General features: G+C 37.7%; 5 protein-coding genes across 8 annotated transcripts; 3 read left to right on the forward strand and 2 right to left on the reverse strand.

The window, feature by feature from the left end:
• Positions 1–292: 292 nt before the first annotated feature.
• On the forward strand, positions 293–2888 carry LOC103959173 (WUSCHEL-related homeobox 8). The gene is made up of 3 exons (XM_009371524.3): positions 293–635; positions 1506–2033; positions 2474–2888. Exons 1-3 carry the CDS (start codon positions 440–442, stop codon positions 2554–2556), a joined length of 807 nt encoding a protein of 268 aa, XP_009369799.1. The 5' UTR covers positions 293–439; the 3' UTR covers positions 2557–2888.
• A 2088-nt stretch (positions 2889–4976) lies between these two features.
• LOC103959172 lies at positions 4977–7170 on the forward strand. Of its 2 annotated transcripts, XM_048575446.1 has the most exons (7): positions 4977–5193; positions 5454–5549; positions 5693–5915; positions 6213–6294; positions 6411–6465; positions 6548–6686; positions 6805–7170. In XM_048575446.1, the coding sequence occupies exons 3-7, from the start codon at positions 5739–5741 to the stop codon at positions 6904–6906; spliced, it is 555 nt and encodes a 184-aa protein (XP_048431403.1). In that variant the 5' UTR covers positions 4977–5193; positions 5454–5549; positions 5693–5738; the 3' UTR covers positions 6907–7170. The 2 variants fall into 2 exon arrangements, with proteins under 2 accessions (XP_048431403.1, XP_009369798.2); XM_009371523.3 differs by lacking the exon at positions 5454–5549.
• Positions 7171–7894: 724 nt separating this feature from the next.
• Positions 7895–15812, reverse strand: LOC103959203 (DNA mismatch repair protein MLH3). Of its 3 annotated transcripts, none has more exons than XM_048575444.1 (25): positions 15329–15809; positions 15171–15222; positions 15036–15083; positions 14758–14912; positions 14599–14656; positions 14299–14356; positions 14076–14168; positions 13812–13977; positions 13706–13721; positions 13385–13605; positions 13168–13237; positions 12955–13038; positions 11364–12809; positions 11195–11285; positions 10988–11100; positions 10800–10870; positions 10464–10658; positions 10013–10057; positions 9877–9936; positions 9691–9797; positions 9177–9225; positions 8929–8988; positions 8742–8814; positions 8432–8517; positions 7895–8315 (listed from the first exon to the last, which is right to left on the reverse strand). In XM_048575444.1, exons 1-25 carry the CDS (start codon positions 15452–15454, stop codon positions 8142–8144), a joined length of 3717 nt encoding a protein of 1238 aa, XP_048431401.1. In that variant the 5' UTR covers positions 15455–15809; the 3' UTR covers positions 7895–8141. The 3 variants fall into 3 exon arrangements, with proteins under 3 accessions (XP_048431401.1, XP_048431400.1, XP_048431402.1); XM_048575443.1 differs by having other exon boundaries at positions 11195–11288; positions 15329–15808; XM_048575445.1 differs by lacking the exons at positions 7895–8315; positions 8432–8517; positions 8742–8814 and having other exon boundaries at positions 8929–9062; positions 11195–11288; positions 15329–15812.
• Positions 15813–17268: 1456 nt separating this feature from the next.
• LOC103959171 lies at positions 17269–19795 on the forward strand. Its single transcript, XM_009371522.3, has 2 exons — positions 17269–17505; positions 18211–19795. Exon 2 carries the CDS (start codon positions 18277–18279, stop codon positions 19402–19404), a length of 1128 nt encoding a protein of 375 aa, XP_009369797.2. The 5' UTR covers positions 17269–17505; positions 18211–18276; the 3' UTR covers positions 19405–19795.
• Positions 19796–21998: 2203 nt separating this feature from the next.
• Positions 21999–25082, reverse strand: LOC103959169 (SRSF protein kinase 2-like). The gene is made up of 4 exons (XM_009371521.3): positions 24504–25082; positions 23164–23949; positions 22746–22793; positions 21999–22654 (listed from the first exon to the last, which is right to left on the reverse strand). Exons 1-4 carry the CDS (start codon positions 24684–24686, stop codon positions 22334–22336), a joined length of 1338 nt encoding a protein of 445 aa, XP_009369796.2. The 5' UTR covers positions 24687–25082; the 3' UTR covers positions 21999–22333.
• Positions 25083–26018: the final 936 nt, after the last annotated feature.

The raw sequence follows: 26018 nt of genomic DNA on the forward strand, positions 1-26018 counted from the left end.
GATTTCTTTAGGATTCTACAAATCTCTCAAAAACTATATTAAAATTTTAGAGGAAAAATAAATGCCAATATGAACTCTTGCATCGAAATTTTTTGAAGTACATCAATACATAACATATACTGTTAATTTTAACAGTCTGAACGCTTGCTAAAATTTTAACGTGTGATTTCAGGCAAGTAGACAACGATGTATAGTAGAAGGATTGCACTAACGCGCACACATGGGAACACTACACCCACCCACCAATTATTTGCTCTTTTTTCATTTTTTATATGATTTTTCAACATCCTCTGGCCCGTGTTTATATTTTCTCTCCATCTTTTTGTCGCCTTTCTTTCTCATTGTCTTTGTATTCTTCTTCTTTGACAAGAAGCACTGTCTCAGTTTTTCAACACACGCACAGACCGAGGACTGTAGAGAGAGAAAGTTCAAGAGAGAGATGATGGAGTGGGAGAAGCAGCAACTGAAAGAGCAGCAAGAGATGGAGGGGAATGGGAATGGAGGAGTGATGTATGTGAAGGTGATGACTGATGAGCAGTTGGAGACTCTGAGGAAACAGATTGCAGTTTATGCCACCATTTGTGAGCAGCTTGTTGAGATGCACAAGAACCTCACTGCCCAGCAAGATCTTGCAGGTCCCTCTATTCTTCTCACTTTTCTCTTTTACTCGTTCCAATTTTTTTGACTTTTTGCAATATGGTCCTTGTTTATGGTTGCTTTCAGTGGTCATTTGGGTTCATCTATTGGTTTTCTGTGATGGGATTTTTCTATTTCTTAACGATTCTTCGTTTTTGTAATTTTTCCTCAAAACTTTGGCCTTTTTTGTAGTTTTCCAATTCATTTCATGCCTGGCAATTTGTCGTCCTTGTTGAAGGCTTAGTTATACTTGAAATGTCACGGTGACGGTATTTCAAACCAATCGCGCACTTATGTTTTATTTTTTTCACTTGACGGTCCATTAGCTTGAGATACTACCACTTTGACATTCCAATTGTATGTTCTTGTGCTTTGTTTTGAAAGGGTATGGATGTTTGTTTGCTTGTTTCTCTGGTTGGTTGTGGTTTCATTTCTCACTTTACTTTGGGGTTCCTCACTCGGGTTGGTCCTTTCTACCATTGATCTCTAGTTTCTTCTGGTGTTTGTTCAAAGAATTTTATCCTCCAAAATTGGCGGCGTAGGTCAAGGCGAAAAGCTCCTAACTTGAGATGTTGAATTTCACTTCTTTGGGTTCCTCGATTTGTTCAGATTTAGCTCTTTGTGATCTGGAAATTGAACTGATTCGGTTTTTTAGTTTATACAGGCGATATTCTACCTTAAACATCCGCCCTAGCTAATATGGCTACGCACGCATCTGCGCTTTAGTTAATAAGATATTAACTAAAACTTTGTTATGCATTCTCATTCACTAGTACATTTTTCCATAAGGCAGACAATTTATTAGTTTAAAGTATATGCAATGACACCATATATGCTTTGAACAAAAACATCTGCATTTGCTATCTCAGGAGTCAGGATGGGGAATCTGTACTGCGATCAGTTGATGACATCCACTGGCCACAAAATTACTGCCAGGCAGCGGTGGACTCCAACAGCGCTGCAGCTCCAAATTCTTGAGCGTTTGTTCGAGCAAGGGAATGGAACTCCAAGTAAGCAGAAGATCAAGGAGATCACCTCTGAGCTGAGCCAGCACGGGCAAATTTCCGAAACAAATGTGTACAATTGGTTTCAGAACAGGCGCGCTCGATCAAAGAGGAAGCAGCAAAATGCAGCATGTAACCATGCTGAATCAGAAGTGGATACAGAAGTTGATTCACCTAAGGACAAAAAAACTAGACCGGAGGAAACATTTCAGTCCCAGCAGAACTCAGCTCAACGGACTGAAGATTTGTGCTTCCAGAGCCAGGAGATAAGTTCCGACCTGCATTTCTTGGATCCGCATACCACTAAGGCAGAAAAGATGTTCCCGTCACACAGCGGTTTAAGGAGTTCTAGACATTTAAGCGAAATGGCCTTCTATGATGATGTGCTCTCAAGTAAGTTATTGTATAAACTTTTATTTCTGGCTCTTGGCTTACCATCCGATATATCACTGATTTACCCTTTTCGCAAGATACACTCAACCAAACAAAATATCAACAACTGAAATTCTAAATCGGTTGTAAGTTTCCCGCATGCATATATGTTGACTAAGAATGCTACTGATCTCCATTTCTGACAGTTTGGTTAAATTTTAGGATTATGGTTTAGTAATAAATAACATCATACATACGAAATCTATCAGTGTCGGATTTCTATTTTTGTATGTCAGCTGAACCGAACACCTTATACTGATTCTTTGTATATGGTTATTCTCAAGTTATTTGGAACAAAAATGTGAAGTCCCTAGCTCTCTCAGTTACACGCATGAAAAATATGTATGTATTAAACTTTTAAGATTTGTGAAATCTTGACAGAAATGGCATGTATTCTGCAGGGCATGACCTGATGACCGGAAAGATGGAAGCCGGAAACTATAACCTTTTTCAGGAGGCAGAAGACTATGGCATGACGGGTTGACGCTCGTTCGTGAATGTCAAAGGTTTCGTTCTGTTTGACGAGCTATTTTGTGAAGGAGATTCCTGATTGAATGAGTTTGGTTCTGTTTGAATTTGGAGACATAGCAAGCCTAACCCTAGCAGAGAGTTATGGCTCCAACTCAATTTAACTTGGAGAGTAGATAGATTTAGTGATAAATATTATACTAGTATGACATATGGAAAGTTGCTTTTGGGGTTTTTGTGTCTTGAGCCTTGACTAATCAATCTTGCTTTGCCTTTTGCTTTGTTTATAGAATGAGAGTAGATATTTTATTTTGGGAAACCAATGATAGTTTATGTGCTTGTTGTTTACTTTCGTTTTCGTCGGCAAGACGGTAATTTAAACAATTTTAGTCTGTGTGGAGAGAGATTCGAACTGAAATACAAAATGACGAGATTAGTGTTCTTGCCAACCGGCCTAATATGCGTTTGTGTGCTTAATTTATGATTTGATTAAATCTTTCTTTGCAAGGAAAGGTTTAGGTGTTTGTGTAAGTTGGAGGATGGAATGATGGGAAAGATGAGATAAAAGTTTGGTCTTAAAGAAAGAAAAGTAGGTCATTGAAATTGAAGGTTCAATACAATCATTGCATTCACTAGCATGAGGAAGGGGGGCGGCTGGTGCAATTATGAAAAAAATTGTCAAAGGATATGATTATATGATTGTCCTGGAAAAGAAATTTTCAGTGTGTCGGGAATATGGCTTAATATAGTAAGTGTCATATACAAGTGTTTGAAATTTTTTTTTTAAGTATTCAATTACTTATATTGTGACATTTGGTGTGTTTTTCGGCACAATGAAAAATTTCTCATTCGGGTGAGATTAGTTTGTTGGATTTGGAATGTAAAATTGTTCAATTGCCTTTGGACACCTGGTTGCAATCATCAGCATTTGTAATGAATTATTCGAAGACTCAAATAATCAAATGTTAGATATCTTTCACAATTTTTCTTCAATAGGACAAACTATGCTGTAGTACAAAAAATGAGTGATCATGGTTGGTTGAATTGATAACGTATAATTTTTGTTTAGTTATCAATTCAATGGATGAAACTATTTAATAGTCTGAAATATTGAAGACAAACTCCTCTTTCAATGTACATACAAGTTTGATCTCTTCCAATGTAATTATGGAAAAAATATTTAAGTATTAACCTTTTGTAAAACGGCAAAATTTACCCATTACTAAGTGCAGTGTTCAAAAAATCCCCACCTAGCGTTGCCTAGGCCCCACCTAGGTCCTAGTCGTTTGAAAATTAAGAAATGGCGCATAGACCTGCTAAGGAGCCTGCCTAGACCGTCTAGGCACCCGCCTAGCCTGCCTAAACCCGTCTAGGCACCAACTAGGTTGCAACTCACTTAGACAGAAAATAGATGGCTTTCATTTTGCATTTTATTTTATTTTTTTCAATAAATTGTAAAGACTTGTTGAATACTTAAATGAACACACATTATATGCTTGTTCCCTATGTTTTCATTATGTCCAATACTTCATAATATATATATGTCATTCTATTTTATGGTTTATGATGAAATTATATATATTTAAGTATAAACAGACATTTATGTACACGAAATATAATAGATTTACTTAAATCCGCCTAGGAGCTTGCCTAGCCACCTAGGCGCTAGGCCCCAGCCTGCTGCCGGACTAGCGTCTGACGTCTTTTAGAACCTTGACTAAGAGTAAAAAAGACTACAAGTTGGGTTGTTTTGTTGAGTTGGGAACCTAATACGAACTCAACTTAATCATACTTCACCCGTCGCACAAGGTTAATAACTCAACTTGATGTCGATTTTTGAGTTCCGAGTTTTAACTTTTCTTTCTCATAAAATAGAGTGGTATAGAATTTCTGTTGTAGAAGAAAAAATTTAACAAGCAATTCAAGTTAAGGATTTGTTGACAAAAAAAAAAAAAAAAAGTTATGGATTTGAATTTAACTTTGGATTAAGTAAAATTCAATTAAAGACCAACTGTTAAAAGAAAATTACTATAGACACTAACTAGTTAATAAAATTGTTCTACAGTAAGATGCTTATGCTTGAGATTTTAACCATTGAAGCATGTATAATTCACAATGCACGAACGGTTATGATGTGTGCCCAAAAGCTTAAGGATCAATACTACTCCATTTAGTAAGGATAATATTATTTATATATCTATTTTTACTTCTCATTCATTATTCTTAATTTTTGACCGTCAAATCAAATGAATTGAAGAAAATCAATAACAAAAAATTAACAAAGATGTGTGGAAGATAAAATTGAATGTGTGAATAACGGTATCCTTTAATAAATCTACTATGCTTTGGTAAAATTAATTTTACCATTAAAGTAATTTGTTTAATTATGTGAACAATAATTTTTTTAATTAATTTTACCATCAACAGTAAGTTTGCATTCTCTGCACTAGACCTCCACCAGCTCCAACAAGTTTCGAAATTTGGGTTTTCAGCAGACTCACTCTTCTGATCGAACCTGCGTATCACAGTCGTAGTCGTCTTCCATGATTTTACAATTAGGGCTTGCAGAAAAAGGTGGGAGGAAACAGGATTTGAGAGGCTTCAGGGCCTGGGCTCCGATCGCCATTGAGGTTGAAAGAGGACTTCGTCTCGAGTAAGTTGGTTCGGGTCACATTAGAATTTCCCCATTCAATGCAAACTTCAAACCCTAATTTCCATGGATTTGGCATTGTGTTGGCCAATGCCATTGCAGTGCCTAATCTACAGAAATCGCCAAGGCTTTATTTTTATCAATTTATGAAAATAAGGTTTATCATTTTTATGCTTTTAATTGTTTCATGGAATTTCTGGGCAAAAATCCAGCAATGTATTAGCTGAAAATTCATTTCAGATTGTTCGATTTCGAAAATGTAGCTAAACCATTGTTATAAAGGTGGGAGCTTTACAGTGTAACATAAACAAACCATTTTCACTGAATGTTGCAGTTGCGCGTTAGGCCAGTTGGACAAGGTAGTGTGCCCGCTCCATTGCACGCCTTCCCCGTAGATTAGAGTAGCTTTACTGAATGACACAATTATCCTGACCAAGTTTTCTTCATGTTTTGAGTGCAATCATAGCAATGTTAAAAAATTGGTTCTTTTGTGGATATGCAGATGACAGTATAAAGGGGCGATTGTATGAATAACTAGTTTTGGGGGAATGGTGGGTTCATCTATAACTAATTCGAGATATACGTATTTACATGACTGTAAACGGCCTTGTGAAGCAGTTGACGTGCACCACATCATTGTTCGAAAGAGTGGTGCGAAGGGTTTCTTAATGTACTTGTTTGCTGTTGTTATTCTAGCTACTGCCTTCTACATTTTCTTTGTTAAGGTATGCCTTATATCCGCTTAATTTCATGTATCTCGTATAAATCATTTTACATTGTACTTCTGTTTGTATCTTTATTCTCGAGGTCCGGTTTAAGAGCTTACAGATGTGAATTTAGTTTGGTGAGAGACTTTCAGTTGCCATTTTCCATTGTAGGATTTCTGTTTGGTTTATTTGAAAAATTTGTTCTTGAAAGAAATTTCAAGCTCGATAATATGCCCGTTTTATAAGAATGTATTTGGGTGTCTGAAATTCTATCATACCTCAGCAACTTTGACACAATGATCTTACAATTAACAGGAGAAATCCGTCATCATTGTTTTATGGAGTCTCCTTTTAGATGCGTTCCTTGTAAAATTGCTTCAGAAGAGTGTTGAGAAAGGTGAGGACCCGAGTGATGGGGCTTTTGGTCCTCTGAACTGATACTTCCCGTGTTATTTCACATTAAGAATGTTTCTTGTCATGCTCTTACCTCGTTTAGTGTATTAATGACAACAGAGTCCATCATGGTTATGCCAGCGTTTGGAGTTCAACTAGAAACTCACTATGTGAGGTAACTTCTCTCTCTATTTGTTTTGTGTATTATCTTTGTTGATTAAATCATCTGTGCGAATTTACCCCTTTTACCATTGTAGTGGAAAGATTATTCGTCGGTTTGTTCCTATGGACAAGATTTTGAAACCTGTGGTACTAGAATGTGTGACTCCAGTTACTTGTTACTGGAGCCTGTCTTTCATTGTACACGGGGAAGCAGAATTGGTATTAATTTTTAAGGTACATAATTCCTTCTACTTATCAACTTAAGCTTGGAGAATCATCCGATTGGCAAGCTAATAGGAGGCATAAATGTGATGAAAGAGCTTGGCTTTTGAAAGTTGAATTCGTTTTCCAGGAATTGCGTCCGCCTATGAAAATGTTGGTGCCCATCTGGAAGGCCTTATGTGCTGCCACTGGTACTAAAGGAAGCTCAAACGCATGTACGGAAGATGGTTGATGGAGATGATTGATTGCTGCTCAAGCAACATAGAATAATTTGCGGAGCTAATGCAACCTCTTCAAGGTCACGTAGTTGTTTAGCATTCTGATTGATGGAGCTTCTGTTGCAAACCAAGCGACGAGGAGGATGAAAGGCGAGGATTTTGATATATACAAGGTTAAAAGGAATTCCTATTGCAGTCAGTTACGCAGGTCACACTGTACAATCTGCTGATTTGATTAATTGTAGCCAAAATCAATGTAAATTCAAAGTTTGTTCTTATTCTTTACTGTTGATTTGTTCAGGCAGCACTCCGATATAGCAATCGAATGAGTAGTCGAGTATTCGAGTTAACCATATGTGTACCGGTGACTGTTCTGCTTCTCCCTCCCTCGTTTCTCTTTCACTCTTGCTATAATTGGAGCCTAAGTTTCAAATTTTGGCAAGAGTAATTTGACTTCTTGAACTAGTTGAAATGACCCTCTGAACTATTATTGTGGTAAATTAACCCTTTGAACTATTTGAAACTAGCCAACTAACCCCTCGCCGTCATATTCGATGAAATTTCTTTCACTTTGCCATCAAATACCGGCATGTGACCAATGCGCAATTCACTTTTGAGGGTAAAGTCGTGCCACTATTTGATGGCAAAGTAGATAAAATTTTATCGAATCTCTTGATGAAGAGTTAATTGGTTGATTTCAAATGGTTCAGGGGCTTAATTTACTATAAAAATACTATTTTCTGCAAGATAAATGATTGTAATCATGGTTTACCAAATGCTTGCCTTGCCACCAAAGATTAGACTAATCACATATTGATTAAAAATCCGGGGTGCCCAACAACTATCATGATTAAGTATTTTCCTGCAAAACATTCGCTTTACAAAGATCTGCCCATGTGATCAGTGACATAGACATAAAGAGATATATCTCGATGACAACAGATTTTCATCTATTGTACCATTGTGACAAAACGTCATAAATCTAGGCAGAAACCAGGTTGGTTAACAGAAAACTAATATGAATTGATATTCCTTATGTGGAAAAACAAGTTACACGATCAGTCAAGTGCTCATAAAAAGGCACGTTCCTTGTTTTTCTTCAAAGGGGCTGGCATATGTACTTTATCAGAATGAAGCATGCTATAAACTAGGTACAAAGAATGAGAATGAATTTACGGCTTGAATGTGTCAATTCCGCATAGGCAGGGCCGGCATTGTGACTCTGGAACAAAACTGGATCGTCATCACTCTAGCTTCTAGCCAAGTTTAAACGTTTTTCCGCACGTGCAAGACTAAGTTCATGTCGACCTAACCCATGCCACAACTGATCGGTACCATCATTTGAGGACGTAATCTTAGCTATTTGCTTATGCAACGCCTCCAAGTTGACAAGCGGGGCAGTTGTTGGTCGACCATGAGCACACTGCAAAACAAATTTTTTTTCAGTGTTTCAGGAAGCCAACATAGAAGCCTCTCCCCGATACTACAAATCCACATTCACATCCGAAAGTTTTCTCTTGGCCTGTAACGACCACTTACTTGGAAACATAGAGAAGTCTGCTTTAGCTCTTCAACGATGAGGTTACACTCAGAAGGAAGCAAGGAATCCCCAAACATAATTGCACCTGATGAGAAGGAAATGATTGAAAAAGTAAGAACTGCGTAAAGAGGTAAAAGAGTAAAAGGTTATTCTGTCACTATAATAAAACCAACGCAAGGTTGACTTTCCAGTTTCTGTATGCAATATACTCAGTGGAGAAAAGGCCCTAATAAGTTTAAGAATCTTTAGGTCCATATTATTGAACAAGACTTGTTTGCCTCTAGGCTGAGCACGAAGGTTCAGATTTACCTCTGCATGCTTTAGAATTTAGGATTCGAAGAACTGATGGTGGCGTTGTGGATGATCCATCTGTATCAGCAAGCTGAAGATTGAACAGAAAGCTGTCAGTCATTAGTTAACTAAAGTTGGGGAATGATAAAGGACATCGTCAGAAAAAGAGGAAGGGAAAACTGTCGTAGAACTAAAGGCACATTACCTGCTGAAGAAATTCCATAAGATCCAAGTCAGATAAATTGACACCTAAGATGCAGGGTACCTGCATCTCGTTTATAGAAGAAAATCGTATCAATAACGGGAACATATGAGAGGCAGCTTCATATCAAGTCATCGCTTCAAACAAAACAAACAATATAGAGATAGGTAAATGATCTTGGTTCAACATGTTTTGAGCTCATAAAAGGAGTGAATGGAAGACTTAAAAATGAGAAGTGATGAGTTATTTACCGCAGTAAGTGTGATGGCTGTTGGCTGCCTGTGAAGGAGATTCAAATTCCTGCCAAATGGTTAAATCCCAAAAGTCAGGGTACATGACAACAATGTCTCAGAAAATACAATACAGTTTCATAAATGAACCATGCAAGTGGTGTCCAACTTATCACATTTTTGCAACACCAAGCATGAAAAGCAAAATGAGACAAAAGAAGCAACAACGTTTGATAGATGAATACATAACATGAAATCAAACACTAGACATGCATGTTATGCGCTGATTCATAACTCAATTGTGCAACCGAAAACTAAACATTGCTATTACAAGAATTTCAAATCCTTAGGGGCACTCCAATAGTCTTGCAGAGTTTATCTAGTGACACTCAAATCAGCAATACAGAAGCCTGCCAAGTTATTGTGTTATGTTCATAACTTCATAATGCTGGACACTGGTTGCAGTATCATATTCTTTTGTAAATAATAAATTATTAATAAATATGAAATATGCCGGGTAAGTCATGTAAAATACCTCTTGAAGGACCCTGAACCTTCAGCATGTGTGTTGCAGAGCCAACCCCACTCTTCAACTGGTTTTGCATAGTTATGCAGTAACTGGTAGCCAATCTCTGGCAGCACCTGAATTATATTATAAGAACTAAAGAGTCAAGGAATGCAAACCATTAAAACTTCATTTAGCATCAGATACACTACATACCAACTCTTGTTCAACATCCAGAAAAGTAATCGCCTTTGCTTCTCCTTCTCCACATAGCACCTACGTAGTCAGCTAGTCATGTAAGCCAAAATAGAAATATCATTTTCGACAGTCTAAACAGGGACGATACTAATACCTTCTGACGCAACTCCTCCAACCGAATCCTTTCATCTGCAGCGTGCTGTAGAAAAGAATTGCCGCCAAAGTTAGAACTCCAGCTGCACTAGTGTGCATGTGCGACTTAGTATGAATGTAGTTAATGTTTTATACAGCAGCATGTACTGCATATTTACGCTTATGCATCTACTTCGAAGACATACAATTCCATCTTATTCTGATAAAGTTTTCGAGTGACCAAGATTTTCATATATAAACTAATATCCTAGGTAGTTTATTTCTTCCTCTCTGAAGGCCACTCTTGGGTGAGTAAAGAACGTGATTAGATACATGCAAACTTTTGTTGTGATCTATAAGTGAACTGTAGGTGCCCCTTATTTAACAAGAAACTGCTGATTTATATAAGAGCATAACTCCCAAACTAAAACTCAAAAAAAAAAAGAGCCCGAAAAAATATACAACAAACAGACCTGGTCAATAACAGCAAGTGTAGTACCGGCTGTAACTGCAATATATTTCTTATCCACCTGGCGAAGAACTCTGCAATCACTGAGGCAGTTCTTGTTGATAGATTCAGGAACTAATGAGTCAGAAGAGAGATGCAAGAATCCAGAAGAGATGTCAAGTATGTTTTGATCATCAAGACCTTGCGTTTTACTTGAGCTCTGCATTATAAAAAAAATATTATTCCCAATTACAATTTGATTAAGCGATGCAAACTTTTGTGGCAAACAAGTATAGTGATGATACTTGACTGTCGAGCATCAACCGTCCACACACACACACACACACATATTATTACTCACCGTGATCTGGGGACAGCAATTCCGCCATTTAGTCCCACAGTTCAGGGAGTTTTGATCCTTGGAGATAAATTCTGAAACAGGGCAAGGATTAGAGCTAACATTACTTTGTCCAATAAATGATAAACAAGTTATTTTATAATAAGCATTCAAGTATTGATTACACTGTCCATAATAAACATATGAGATACCTTTAATTGGAGCAGTGGCTTGAATCGCAGAACATTTAGACTGTTCAAACATTTCAACTTTGTGCGTCTTGTTTACCCCAGCCATTCTATTTTGAGATTTCTCAGTATCTGATCTGAAAGAAAATTTGATGGTTGAGAGGGTAGAGTCACAACTTAAAGGAAAACATAACGTAATGACTAATGAGAAAATAATTGAAGTTCAAGTACCTGATGGCTAGTGGGAAATCCTTGAGAGAACTCGGGTTCAAATTTAGATGGCAACCACCAGGAGGTTTATGGAGATCCTTCATCTTGCTAACTTCTGCACAAAAGGTGTATCAGCTAAGCCGAACCTATATCAGCTCCTGAGCCCTAAAGGGAAATCACATGATAATACCTGGATAAGTAGGTGCATCATGAAAGGTTTGTGCATCAGGTTTGCCTGCTATTGTTGTCAAAGGATGACTTAAAGTAGAGTACCTCCTCTTGCTTCTATAGAATGGTGGTGCTGAATGGCTTCTTTTCGATCTTCCTATGGAAGATTGATTTTGTAGACAATCTTGATCTCTAAACTGATCTTTTTGTGTTTTATACAACTCAATATCCATGTTATCTTTTCCGCGGGCATACAAAGATGACCAACCTGTCTCATCAGCTAATATATCCGGACATTCGGGAGAAAACTCGCCATCTAAATTGTGTGGCTGAAAGAATTTTCCTGAACTTGAATAATCACTAAAATCCAGTTCATGGTCTGTATGTGTAGTGCAGTGTTCTCGGCTGGACCTCCTTGATATTATACCATACCCAAATGCGCGGTCCTTTTCTTCACTATCCACAAAATGCCTATTAGTAGACCTTTTAACAGATCTATAATGTCCTTCAACTGCATTTATATCAGAGACAGGTTCATGGTCCAAATACGTGTTTTGGGATACCGAATTCGAGATCAAGGAGCACCAATCATTATTTAAGGTCCTATGGCAGGAACCAATGTTCTCTACATTCATGACTGAACTTTCTTCATAAAACTGCTCCCCATAGTGTGGGAGTGACTTTATAAAAGCTCTTGACGGAGAATCAAACTCTGTAGACAGGTCAAATTTTGTCAAAACTTTGGTTAAGGGCCGAGCACTTGATTCCTCCTCTGGCCACAAGAAATCAAAACTCTTGCTGCTGTCAATTTCTGGAATTTCTACACTGTTATAAGAGCCACCCCGCCTTCTCTTGTTCCTGAAGCCATCACTTTGATATCTAATCCCATTATCTGCACACAGATCCCTCTCATACAGAAAACTTTCTTTTGAGGAACAACTCTTGAGGAACGGTTGTATTAGATTCTGGGTGAACTCTACATCGCTATCGAATTCATGCTGGTCATAAGATACTCTACTACTTGCTGAACCAATGCCAACACTGGGATCAACTTTAAAGGGCTCATCTTTCCATTCTGAGCTAAAGATATTGTCCTCCACATTGCTGGATCTTTCTGCAGCAGCGGATCTATTCTCAAGGATATAATCTTCATCAGAGAAATGTTTGATATCCGACATCCAAGGATGATTTTCCTTCTGTCGAGTTGTTAGCTTGCATTTGTCTAGACAATCATCCCGTGACTGAAGAGAATAATCAGTGTGAGGACTAAATTCAATCCCAATATGTTGCCCTTGGAAGCCATTGAAATCTTCATTATATTCAAATGGCATTCTGACATGTTTCTTCTGAGATGTACGATTCTCTTCTTGAATTAACACATCCATAATGTTGGGAGAAGCCTGAAAATTTTGCCTGCTCTTTTTTTTCCCGAACTTAGAGAGTTCTGACAAATCTCCATCAAGTAAATCTACCAAGAGAAAGGATATGAGCCAGGAAAACTGAACCAAACTAACATCTTTCATTCAGCTCAGAACTCATACTCAAGTCACTGTCAAATGGAAATGTGAAAAAAAAAAATTATGACTGTGAAAAAAAAAAATTATGTTCCTTACTTTCATCTGTAGATTTAATGTTGCCACCTTTCTTCCGCATTTGATCTTCTACGAAAATATCAGCTCCATGACAACCAGATTCTCCTGGAAATATCCTAGAGGTTAATGCACTTTTAAAAAATACACTATACCAAAATAATGATTCATTAATATGCCTTCACACCAATGTAAATGAAAGAAGCTCTCAGAAACAAGCCAGGGGCAAAGGTGTACCATCAGGCATCTTTTCCTTCCAGAATTTCTGAATGGCCTTATCAATAAAGGCGAGTACCGGAGCCCAATCCTGCCCAAAGTGGGGGAGACAGAAGAAAAAGAAGCATAAATGTTCAGCAATTTAAATACAATTGTATATATTACAATAAGTCGGCGTAGAGTAGCAGATCTTATATGATACATAGATCACAACTCACAGTCAAAAAAGGAAAGTTACCTTGAACTCCACATACGTCTTTGATGGTTCAAAGGTTAAATCATAAAATATTCGGGGACAGCTTAAATTCAAAACATAAGCTGCAAATGCCTGAGGCCTACTTCGCTTCCTATTTTGGGACCCATCAATAGCCTTACCTGGATCCCAGATTTCAAAAGTATTGGCCAGCTGATTAAGCAATTTATGAATTGGCCCTTTGCAAACAAACCGCAAGTTAATATCTGCCAGTGTCAAGGTCAAGGACAAAATATAACTCATCTCAGACCTAACACACTCCTTCTATAACTTGGTAAATATTCTCCAAAATATAGACATGGATACAGATATATTGGAAGGCCTGCAAAATAAATGTTTCAAGAATAAGAAACAAGGATACAAACATTTAAAAAGTATAAATCATCTACATCATCTATATAAATCCTTCTACCTTATTGGCGAGATTATTGCAAGGGCTAGATATGTATCCAGAAAGCTGTAATTTGCCATCACTTATGTTCAATTCATGAAGAGTGTCGGCGACCACAGTCCCAAAAGTCCTTTTCAATAGTGTCAACGGAGAGGAAGAAGGAATTGTACGAAGAAGCTCATTCTCACTACATATAGAGTTAGTATGTAAATTAAATTAATAAACAAGGAAATAAAGACCAATAACCATACATTCTTCAACTAGAAAATGTGATTAGAGGAAAACCTTTCAAGATCTACAACTTTAAAAGAAACATCTGAGTGCACAAGGGCAATCCGATGTACACATTTGTTGACAGAGTCCAATACTTTCTTGGGGCTTCCAGTTTGTAATGCAAACCAAAAAGCAGATCAAGTCAGTTTATTTCATTTCACTATATTGTTTGAGGCAGCTGAAAACAATCTCATATAAAACACATAAAGAAACCAAAATGGTCCAGGACTGGCACCTGGATTGCATGTACTTCCTCCGAACTGGTTGATTGTAAAACAGATCATGAACAACAACTGTAACAACAACCAAGTGATCAATCAAAATCTTAATGTACGTGGAATTATCCAGGGAAAATGCCATTAAGCATTTATCTGGAGTAATGTAATGGAACCCGTCAAATTAACCATGTTTGATAAACCTTCAATGAAATTCATTTCCATAAACAAATGAAATCCATATATCCAGAGTAATGTAATGTAATTAGAAAATTTGACAAGCTTAAATCAAGACAATAGCAACAGTAATAGGTTGGTACCTGTAGTGCCCACATCCTTCCTGTCATCATCTATTCCAAGATACAAACATTTGCATCCCTATGAAAAATGGAGGAAAAGTCAACCAGAGCTAAACTTGCATAAAGGCACAAACCAATTCGGTTATGAACAACAAACGCAAAACAGTAAAAAGCCCACACCTTCATGACTTTGCGATACCCATTTGCCCTCCCATAAGCTTTTGTTAAGATTTCTAACAATGACACATCAGAAATGGAAGCCAATGCTTCTCCTCGGAAACCAAAGCTCCCAGTTCCACCATCCGTCTTAGTAGAATGATCAAACTTTGACGTTGCTGCTTATTAAATATACCATACATCATAAAATTCACAAAACATAGACGCATCTAAGTCAAGCATCAATATTTTAAAGTACATTCAATTAAAGGATTGATTATAAGGGAAAATGAGAACTTTACCATATCTTTCTCCCACCAACACCAATCCATCACGAGTAATCCCGCGCCCTACAAGTAACATTAACAAACATTATCCAAGGCACCAAAACTGAACATTCTTTAGATTACAACCGAAAGAGGAAGATCAGCACTGACCATCATCCACTACTTTTACATAGCATGTCCCAACACCTACGAAAACCGATACCTGAGACCACAAACAAACAGTTGTGAAGCTAATTAACTTATTCACCGTCATTACTACTTAAAACACAAACTTAATCAAGCTTAATTAAATGCCATAAAGTAATTACCTTCGTTGCACCGGCATCCAAGCTATTGAAAATCAGCTCCTCCACAACGCTCGTCAGGTCGTACAGGACAACTCCAGAACGCACCGAGCTACTAACAGCCTCCGGCAACGGCTTTAAGCTCCTCATCGAGACCTAAATGCCGATACTTTCCAATCCATTAACTCACAGAAAAAGAAAAATTCTTACCTTCATCAATTTTCCCGCACTTTCTCGGCAACCAAACAGAGAAAAGGAAAATGTTTTGGCGAATTGAAATGCTCCGTAGCTTTCCTGAAAGAACGAATTCGAAATTAGGGTTCTTCGGTTAGGGGTTAGGGCTTCGGCACTGCGACGTCGTTTGGATGATCGGACAACAGTTCGGAGCTCTCCGAGCTCGCGGGTTTCGAAAACGAATGAAGAAAAAAAGGCGGTTCAGCGCCAGGCACCAGTTTAACTGAATCTTTAACCACCGCTTCCGCCAGTGTACCCTGCAGGGTTTGATAAACTTACAGGTGGCGGGGACTCGGCGAGTCACAGCTGGAACGTCATTGGCTGATGTTGAAACCCTAACACGTGGCGCTTGAACGGTATAAAACCGCTTTATTGTAAAAGGTTCGCACAGGTAATGTAATTCACAAATTTAAGCGGTCGTTATCCCTTTCACGTGACGTCCTCATTTTAATTACCGATCTACCCCTATAAATTATTTCTATTTTAGTATTTTGCAAAATAAAAATAAAAGTAGGGGCCTATTTTTTCCCCATCCTTCCATCATGTCATCATTTTATCCTTCTCATTTGACCATTGGGTATCCCTTAAGAATTTAATATGAAAAAATTGCACTGCTAAACTAGAATTTTACTAAGCAATCAACAATAATGATGCGAGAAATTCTAAGGAGATTATTTCAAAGTAAAGATTCTTATGGATTGTAAGATTCTACACTGTTCAGGGGAGTGGATCATGTAAGCCTTATATATATTCCTATATCTACCTAGCACGAGGCTTTTTAGGAACTCACTGGTTTCGGGTTCTGTAGGAATTCTGAAGTTAAGCGAGTTCGTGCGAGAGCAATCCCAGGATGGGTGGCCTACTAGGAAGTTCTCGTGTGAGTTCCCAGAAACAAAACCGTGAGGACGTGGTCGGGGCCCAAAACAGACAATATCGTGCTACGATAGAGTCGAGCTCGAGATGTGATGGGGGTCCGGGACGAGATGTGACATAGACTACATCATTTCATTATTTAACGTCAATTTTATGTCAAAAATATAAGGTAATAGTTAATATCCAATGTCCCTCGTGTTAGGATTTGGACAATACAACATTATTCAATACAAAAGTCAACTAACCACCACATAACCCAAATAATCAAACATGATTATAAAACCCTTTTCACCCCAATTAAAAAAAAAAAGGTAAACCCCTACATCAACCAAAACCTCATTAATCTATCCAAGCAAATCCAACCCAAAAATTACCCAATGAGTCCTCAAACCTAATTTGTTAAGTCAGTAGCTTGTAGCTCAATTTGGTTAATAATTTTTTTTTCTTGCTAATCAATAAGATAATATTTTTGCTCATCACTTTATTTATAACCGTTTAATAAGTTTAAAATTTAAGATGTGTATAGTGGATCTTAAAATTTAAACACATTCAATGATAATAAGTAAAGTGGCAAGCGTGATCATCACTTGATAATAATAGGCAAAAATGCACCCTACTCATAATTCTGAGTTTGAATCCATCAAAAACATGAAAGAAATAATTAAACAATTAAAAACAAACTTGATAAAAGATGAAATTGGCATTCATAAATGAGTTAATAAATAGAGTGAGGGGTAAATAAAATAAAATAAACAAAATTTAAAAGAAAAAATGGATAAGCAAATTAGCATGAATGCATGGTGATGCCATGGTGGGATGAGAGAGTGAGTAAATGGGTAAAAAATGAGGAATAAAAATGGTGGGTTTAATTGTGGGGGATTTAGGGGTTCTAGAACCAGAACCAGAACCAATCGAAATTCTCTGTCTTTTTGGCACAAAAATATAATAATTATATAAAACGGGAACAAACAACATCTTCCATTTTTCCTTCACCACCCTGATTTTCTTCCTCTCCTTCTGAAAACCCTAATTGCAGCTCTGCCGTTTATCTCTCTCCTTTGTCTCAAAGGAGATAACTTTAGCTATAAGATCAGGTATTTTGTTTTTTGCCTCCCCTCATCTCTCTGTTCTGATCATTTGTGTTCGATTTTGATTGAATTGTGGGTAATGGCAATTGAAACTTGCATTGATTTTGTTGAATTCTGGTGAATTGAGCTTTGTGGGATTGTGGATTGGTTTCGATTATTGTTCGTTTGATTGTCTGATTTCGATCTTGTTTGTGTGATGAATTTGGGTTGGTGTGTTTGAATTTTGCTGTGATTGTGATGCTTGTGATTCAGCTGTGTTGTAAATGTTGTTGAATTTTATTGGATGAGGTTTGATTTAGCTTTGTTTGGTTCCCGGGAAAATTTTGAGGGTTGGATAAGGGCAAGGTGGTTTGTGATTTTTCGGATGTGCTGTCTTTGTCGTAAGTTAACTGGGTTGATTGAAGAAGAGGAGACAGAACTCGGTTTATCTATGTGAATTTCCCGGGATTTAGTCGAGGTTATTGGTTTTAAGGTTTTTGTTGGAAACTGAAGCCACCCAAATCTGAATTTGAAGTTCCTGTCTTTTCATTCGGGTTTTTGCATGAGTACAAACGATCTGTGTATGTTGATTTGATTTTAAGAATGGTTGGATTGATTTCGGATTTGGGATTGGTAGGCTGCAAAGTTTTTAGGGTTTTTCTATTTGGGAATTTCATGTACCAAGTATTTGTCTTTTCATCGAAACTTGATTTAGTTCTTGTTATTATGTAGATGGAGTGGTATACTGGAAGAGTAATTGTCATTGCAGTGTAAAAGGGGTATACTGGAAGCAGACCGATGGAGGCAAACATCTGTGACGTCAATCATTTGGATGCTGATGTCCTTCTGCCTCCACGAAAACGTCTGCTTGCTGGTTTGAAGAAACAGAGCCCGGATGGTGATAGTGTTGCATGGCTGTCTCTAGTTGCTACTTCAGCTGCAGCTGCAGATTCAGCATCAGCTTCAGCTTCTGCATCTTCTTCTTCATCGCATTCTTCAAGTGAATTTAACACCCGCCTTAACAATATATTGAGTTCTCATAACTCTAACCTTTCGCCGGAGCAGCTAGTAGAGGTCTCGAATTCAGCTGCTAGTGCTGCAGTGAAGGCTGCAGAGGTTGCGAGGGCTGCAGCTGAAGAGAAAGCTGCAATAGCTGCGAAGGCAGTGGCTGCAGCCAAGAGTGCTTTAGATTTGGTTGCCTCTTTTTCTGAAGAAACAGCAGGCAAGGAAAAACACCTGAAAAAGAACAAGCTTAAGAAGCACGTTCCAGTTCAACTCTTGTACAAAAAATACCGGCCAATTGAGAATTGTAAGAAGGACGAAGAGTTGGCCCGAAAGTTGCACAGAGCTATAAATAGCTCTCCAAGAATTATAAAGAATTCATCAAGTGCTGACGGAAAGGGTCATAAAAACAAGAGGCCTAAAATCTCACATGGTTCCGAGAAAGTTAGGGTTCCCAATGGGGGCATTGTTTTGGAAGAAAACCCGGCAGCTACTTGCAATGGACATTCTATGGCAGATAAGGTCAATGTCGAAGGCACTATCCAAGACTTGTACGAAAATGGTAGACCTGATAACGTGGGTCGAATGGAAATGGATAATGGAGAAGCAGAATCAAGTCATATGAAGGAGAAAATTTGGGATACTGTGAGTACCACTGGTAAAAAGAGGGGAAGAGTGAAGCTAAAAAAGTTGCCGTTGAGCAATTGCACCTTCAGGGATCAAGCAAATCTGAAAGAAGAAACAGATGCAAGAGGCAGCCCATTGACAGACATGAACATGGGTAACCCTAATGCCGGAAAGAAGCCTTTGTTTCCCGTGGAGTCTTCAGCCGATAGTATGCCACCAATTGAGGCTGCACCGGTGTGGAAATGCAAGGATTTCAAGGCTCCAGCGTGCGGGAAACAAAATAAAGTGCAATCTTGATGTCAAAAGGATATTGTTGTGACAGGTGAGCTATGAGGTAGGATTGGATAGCTGAGGTAGGATTCACAACTTCACGTCTTATAGAAATCGGCCTTATTTCGTTACCTTTTCTTTTTTTCGCTCCATTTGGCTTTGTAATGAACTTTGAACTGACTACATGTAAATTTAGATGTTACATTTCTTGCATCCGTCGGCTCGTCCGAATTGCCTGTTGTTCATTTGACAGCAAAGCAAAGCTTGAAGCTGAGATAACAGGGATGCAATTAGCATGTCTAGTGTTTTGTTGATATGTTGCACAATAATTACTGCTGGTGTGCTCATAGATGTAAAAAACATTCTCATTCCTTTTCCTTTTCTGGTTTTTACTTGCAGTGAAAGTTCTGCTTTGAAATTTTTACTGTGTGTGAAATTAATGAAATGGCGTCAATTCTTACAGCAATTATGAAATGGGGTAAATTCTGCTGTTCTTGATCCAATCTGAGCAGTTAGGTACTCTGCTGATCTTGATCCAATCTTGAATATGCTGCCAGAAATATAAAAAGAAAATAATTGTGCTTTAATTAATGTTAAACACCTTTTTACTTTTTATAATACTGGTGTTTAATGGTGATCTCACTTTCCATTCAGTACTATAGTAGTGGCATTCCTCTTCACTTGTAAGTGACAGGTTTTAGGTTCTATTCTCGCCAAAGGCGAATTTGAATCATATTATTACTAGCTCATTGTGAGGCTAAGCCCACACCTCTCCCCCTTAGTGTAGATAATATCATTTGTTAAAAAAAAAAAATTAGTGATCTCAGTTTAAGAGTTAATTAGAAAAGACGATCCATTCTCGACATACGACAGGTCCACTTTCCAGCAACTAAACTCCATATGATTTACTGACTATTTTCGATTAATCAAACTCTGAATCTATTAGAAACGCTCACTACTAATATGTCCAGCTTTTATCAAGAAAATACAAAGATTCCATCACATAACACTAAAATTAAGCAACATTTGGATCACTATGTTTTTTCTCATATAACTGTAAATAAAAAGTTCTAGAACGATCGAGATTCATGCCTGGTGAATCCTCATTGAACAATTCAATGATCAAAAATCTAACGGTTATGAATCTTTATTCATGTTATGAGTGAGTCTATACTAAAGTGGAGAATTTTATATTGAACTAATAGCACAAGAGATTTTTTTAAGTACGGTGTATCCAAGTGGTACTTTACAATTCATAATACAAGTGAAGAAAATAATACATCATTTCATATTCCTTTTTATTTTATGACACGTGAAATACCTGCTTCATGTAATCCGCTTGGATATTGGGTTTGTCTAATAGTACAGTTACAGTGGTCTGTCAGTAATTTAAACTGTGTTGGGATTGGGGTTACAGTCCAGTAGCGCTGACTCTTGAACCTTCCGGAGCCAAATATTAATTGGAAGGTGGACTCGCCGACCGTGGATGAAAAAGTAAAACAGTAAAATATTATTGATGACCTCATTTACCTAAAATGACTAACCCTTCTTATAATTAAATTACAAAAAATGAAAAAGTGAAATACTACAACGAACCTTAATGAGAAACTAAAAGACTTTTTAAACGTCTAAAATAATCTTCTACCAACCAATCCAACACCCCTTAACAAAATTAAAAAAATAAAAAATTAGGGCAGTAGCTCACTCGCAAGAGTTGAGTTCGAATGCAGCACTTTCTCGCAAGAGCTGAATTTGGAGGAACTCAAATGGAGGAGTTTCGTCCATTTGCGAGTGAGATATTATAACATTTTCACTTCTATTAACTTTTGGATCTCATTCTGGCTTATAAACTTCGTAACTTTTATGCATTCTATTAAATTCTTAATTAACAATTCAATAACTACATCAAACAGTAAAAAGATAACACAAAAATTCTAGGATACTCGGAGTTAGCACTTCAAATCTTTTAATTGTTAGATTATAATTTTTCATATCAAAAAACAAAAATTTAACAATCAAAACATTCAAATATTTCGTCTATTAGAATCCCTCCCTTGAGATGCTAAAATATATAAAAAATTCATGATGTCGTGTCAGTGCATTGCCATAGTTAATTAGTTTCAGAAGTTGCTGTTGTACGTCTGCAGTAACAACAAAAACCGAAGGTGTGAAACCTTTATTTTTCCGAAGTGGGCCCACTTGTTGTTGGGCGGTGACCCCACTTGGGTTTTCATACACCTGTTAGTTGACACTGGAATTAAGCATGTTTCATTTGTCAATTGATTTGTTGCAAATCTGTTGATTTATTGTACATGTACTGGTGGAATGTCATGTCACAAAAAACACAGTTCTAGCAGTTAGATCAATTACATTCGTTGTTCATTATTAGGATATAAATTTACCGTAATTATTTATTGATGTTTCTAATTAAGTACGAATCTTAACGCTGTTTATTCCGATATAAATTCATCACAATTCATTGAATTATATTCTCGTTAAGCACGAATCCGTACCGAAGATGCATGCTCTTATCACATTAATCTTCCATTCCCAAAAATTAGGAATAAGATTAGAGAGCAAAACAAAGTCAAGAAAGGATTAAGAAAACTAAAACCCTAATCCAAGAAAGTCATCAATCTTCATCATCGGTATAAAACTTGTGGGAAAACATTGTTCTGGTTTTAGCTAGTGGTATACAAGCCACCAGGGGCAGATATCGGAAGCGACAGCCGAATTCTCTATCTGAATTTTTCGACATCAATTTCTTGCGAAAATCGTTACTAATTTACATCTCTTATAGTTATAGTCAATTGAAAATTAATAAATCGTATTAGATGCGTAATCAACAAAATTAAATCCAATAGGTCATACGTGCGGAGGGGAGTCATTTGGAAGCGTTAGAAATGGTGTGGTAGGTGTTGCCGGCATCATCATCCTCCATCCTTCATGATTTTCTTCACTTGCCAACCTTGATCTGATGGTTGCTCATCCCAACATTCACCTTTTCCACTTTTGATTTATTTTTCATCTCGCTCTGGTTCGAAGTACTGCCATTGATCCACGGGTGTTGGAGGCACTGCTGAGTTGTTGGCCGCTTCTCTGGTGCAAAATCGAAAATGGGGCAAAGAAACTCTGCAAACTCCCGAGCGTCAGTCTCTGAAAATTTGTACCTATCAATCAGTATTTTATCGAGTGGCCAAAACTTCAGCCTGCGGATTCTCTTTAGATCACCATGTCGATCAAAGAAGTCCTTGGAACGAGCTCCGCCAATTGCTACCTGAAAACCCAAGCATAAGAGAGGAATGGTACCAGACAAAGTTATTCGAGAAATATAACCATACAAGGGTGATTAAGGATTAAAATTTCACCTTTCGAGGCATCTTCCCGAGGAGTTCCATCATCAATGCAAGGTGGTCCTGAAATCAATCCAACAAATATTTCACTTGCAAACCAGTCAACAGAAGGCAGCAAAAAATGGAGTATTCTCTGCATAACATGACCAAATCGCACAAATTTGACAAACTGCAAGTATTAATTAACACGAAGAACTAAATACAGCGATAACATAAACCTGATTCAAAATGTCGAATTGTACATAAAGAGAAATTCCCGTCTACATATATTAGAATTGTCTGGGGAGCCGAGGTTCAAAGCTTTAAAAGAGAAACCATGGGGTTTAATTGAATTCTCAAATATGGAAAAAACGGATACTCTCTACAACTTTATTGCGATAGAATTTTGTTATAAAACGAAAACAGAATGGTGTAAAAGTGAAACCATCTTTACCTCATCCTCACTAAAGCCCTGTCCCACCTTTGGAGCAAACAACATATCGCCAGTTGCAAGCTCGAAGGCAGTGCAGGCAAATGACCACATATCAACTGAGTAAGAATAACCAGATCGAAGGATAACTTCAGGAGCTCTATACTGCCTTGTTTGAATCTCTTCTGCAAATTGCTTGTTGGCCCAACATCCATTTCCGAAATCAACAACCTTGCACTTTACATCAATCCCATCCAGGTTTCTTTCGGACTTGGGAAGTTCAACACCTCCCATAGATTCTCTTCTCAACGAAATCTTAGCAACTGCCTTCCTTGCTCTCCTTTTCAACTTTTTCTCAACAAGAGTCATGGTGGCTCCACCCTTCAGGTTCCCTTCAGGCCTTTCCAGAATTGGTGTGAGGCCAGCCCTGACTGGATCTTTGGCAGGATCGATGGTGTTACAGAGAAGAATGTTTTCAGGTTTGAGGTCAGTGTGGATTATACCAAGTTCTCTATGCAAATAGTCGAGACCTATCAGTATACATTTGCAGATCTCCCTAACTTTATTCAACTTAAGGCCTTTGTAACGGTTATACTTGATCAACCGAAGTAAGCTATCGCCAAGAAACTCAAGGACCATGCATTGATGCTGCCCGTTCGGGCCTGCGTGCTTAAAATGGTCAATCAGTCGCACAACACACTTGGAATGCATGGGGTCGCCTTCTGCTATACTAGAAAGAAGTTCAATCTCATGAAGAGCGGCTTCAGCAAACTGTGCTGCACTTTTCTGAATCTTAAGAGCAACGTACGTCTAACAAATACAAAAGAGAAACAAGATGAAGCAACAATCGGAGTAACTGAAGTAAACATATTATTCTTCCTTCGATTTATCTACTTCACACGGATGCATGGAGCAACGAAAGAGCCAAAAATGGAAGCAGAGAACTAAAATTTACAATCGTAATACGAAAACACAGAGAAATTATGCATTCAACATTACTGCATAAGCAAAACAGATGAAGATAATGTCTTGTTGACAAAAATCACTTCTTCAGCCTATCCAAAGGAGATCAAACACCGAATCGAAGGCAATCGAATATGGTTGAAAGTTAAATCATGCATCAATAAAAAAAATGCATGGAAAATGCAAATTCGTAAAGATTAAGGAAGATCTTAGACATATAAGCATCAGAATACATAGAAAAATGCTAAAGTCGATAAATATATGTAAGTTATGAATGAAAAGCAAATAAATTTCAGGGATTAAAATGTAATGCAGAAAATATTTCATACCAATAATTAATAGTAAACAGAAATATTTTTAGTGACGCAAAAAATGAATGGAAAAAAAGAAGCTTGGCTTACAGAGGTGGTGGTGTCGTAAGCGAGCCAGACGGTGGAGAACTGACCCCAACCGAGCTTCCTCTGAGCCACGTAGCGGCCGCCGTTGAACTGATCGCCGACCCTGACGGCGTGGTAGCCTCCTTTCCTGTAGGAGTCGATGCCCTCATCGTCCTCCTCCGACCCAGATGAAGATGAGCACGACATTGATCCAACCAGGTTTCTCTCCTTTTCCGATCCAAATTCAAACTGGGTTTCCTGAATACGAACCCAAAACCCAAAAAGCAACGACCTTTACTGCGATTTCGTCAATGGAAGGCGATTTGAAACGATGTGTAAAAGCTAAAAGTGGGAAGTTTGGTTGATTTGAATCGACGACTGCATTGCAATGAGGAAGGAGACTCACTCACTCACTCTACCTTGTGTCAGAGATTAAATGGAGGATTGTGTGGTGTTCAACAGAAAGCCTCTTCTCCTCTCTCCTCCGATGTCTCTCCACTTTTTTCTCCTTGCTTGCTTTATTTTCCTAGTTGCTTGCTATTGCTGGCATTTTTTCTCGGTGCAGCAAGTGGTGGGTCACTTTGCCTCTTCGCGATGGGGATGTTGTACGTGATCCGGACTAGATCATTTCGAACGTTTTAATCGTTTAAAATATAAAAAATAAATTTTTAATAGTTAAAGATTTGATTGAAATAGATGGTGTTTTATCATGAAAAATAATTATGCTTATAATTCATGATGAGGGTTTGATCTTTATCAACTTTTCTTTTTCCTAACAACTAATGTCAAACTTATTAATAATATCGCGCAACAAATTTTTTTTTTAAACATCTTATAACTCGGAGCACTATGTTTTTATTTATTTATTTCCAAAAAGGGGGACAACTGCAAGAGGCTTTGAGAAACTTCACTCTGTCTGTAACCATAATCAAGCAGATTCACCAACTCGGAGCATTGATTGATTGCTGAGAAATTGCAAAATTAGGGATATGGGGTTTTTGGGAAATCACTAAAAGTATGAGGTGGCCATGGATTTGGGGGGATTGGTGGGGTGGGGAATACTCATTAAGTGGAGTGAAGTGATCGATTTCTGAGGTGCTAGAAATGGGTTGATGTTGGTTTGATGGGTGTTAGCCACCTGCCCAATAGTCTTTGATTTCTTTATGGCTTTCCCCTTTTGTCTAATAAAGTCTAAATCATGAAACATTTGGGGCGTTACAAGTCATTGTATTGTTCAGGCCTCAGAATATAATCAATACGAGCACTTTTATCTTTTGTTCAAACAAGAGATATGATCAGGAGAATAATTCTTTATTCATTTATTAAGGGTGGGGATCTCATGTGGCGACGAACTTATTTTATGCAAGTCCTTCTACTCTTGGTCTCAACGCAAATGTCTGTACAACATTAGTAAGGCCTGAAATGTGCATGAAGTTGTGGACCTCTAGGTGCCAAAATTAGAGTACTTCCAAACTCTTATTAGTGGTGCCAAAAATAAATGATTGAGAATAAAAATTGAATATCTAACAGTTGTGAAAG

The sequence above is a fragment of a genome, unplaced genomic scaffold, assembly GCF_019419815.1.
Source record: "Pyrus x bretschneideri cultivar Hongxiangsu unplaced genomic scaffold, Pyrus_bretschneideri_v1 Contig8, whole genome shotgun sequence".
Lineage (NCBI taxonomy): Eukaryota > Viridiplantae > Streptophyta > Magnoliopsida > Rosales > Rosaceae > Pyrus > Pyrus x bretschneideri.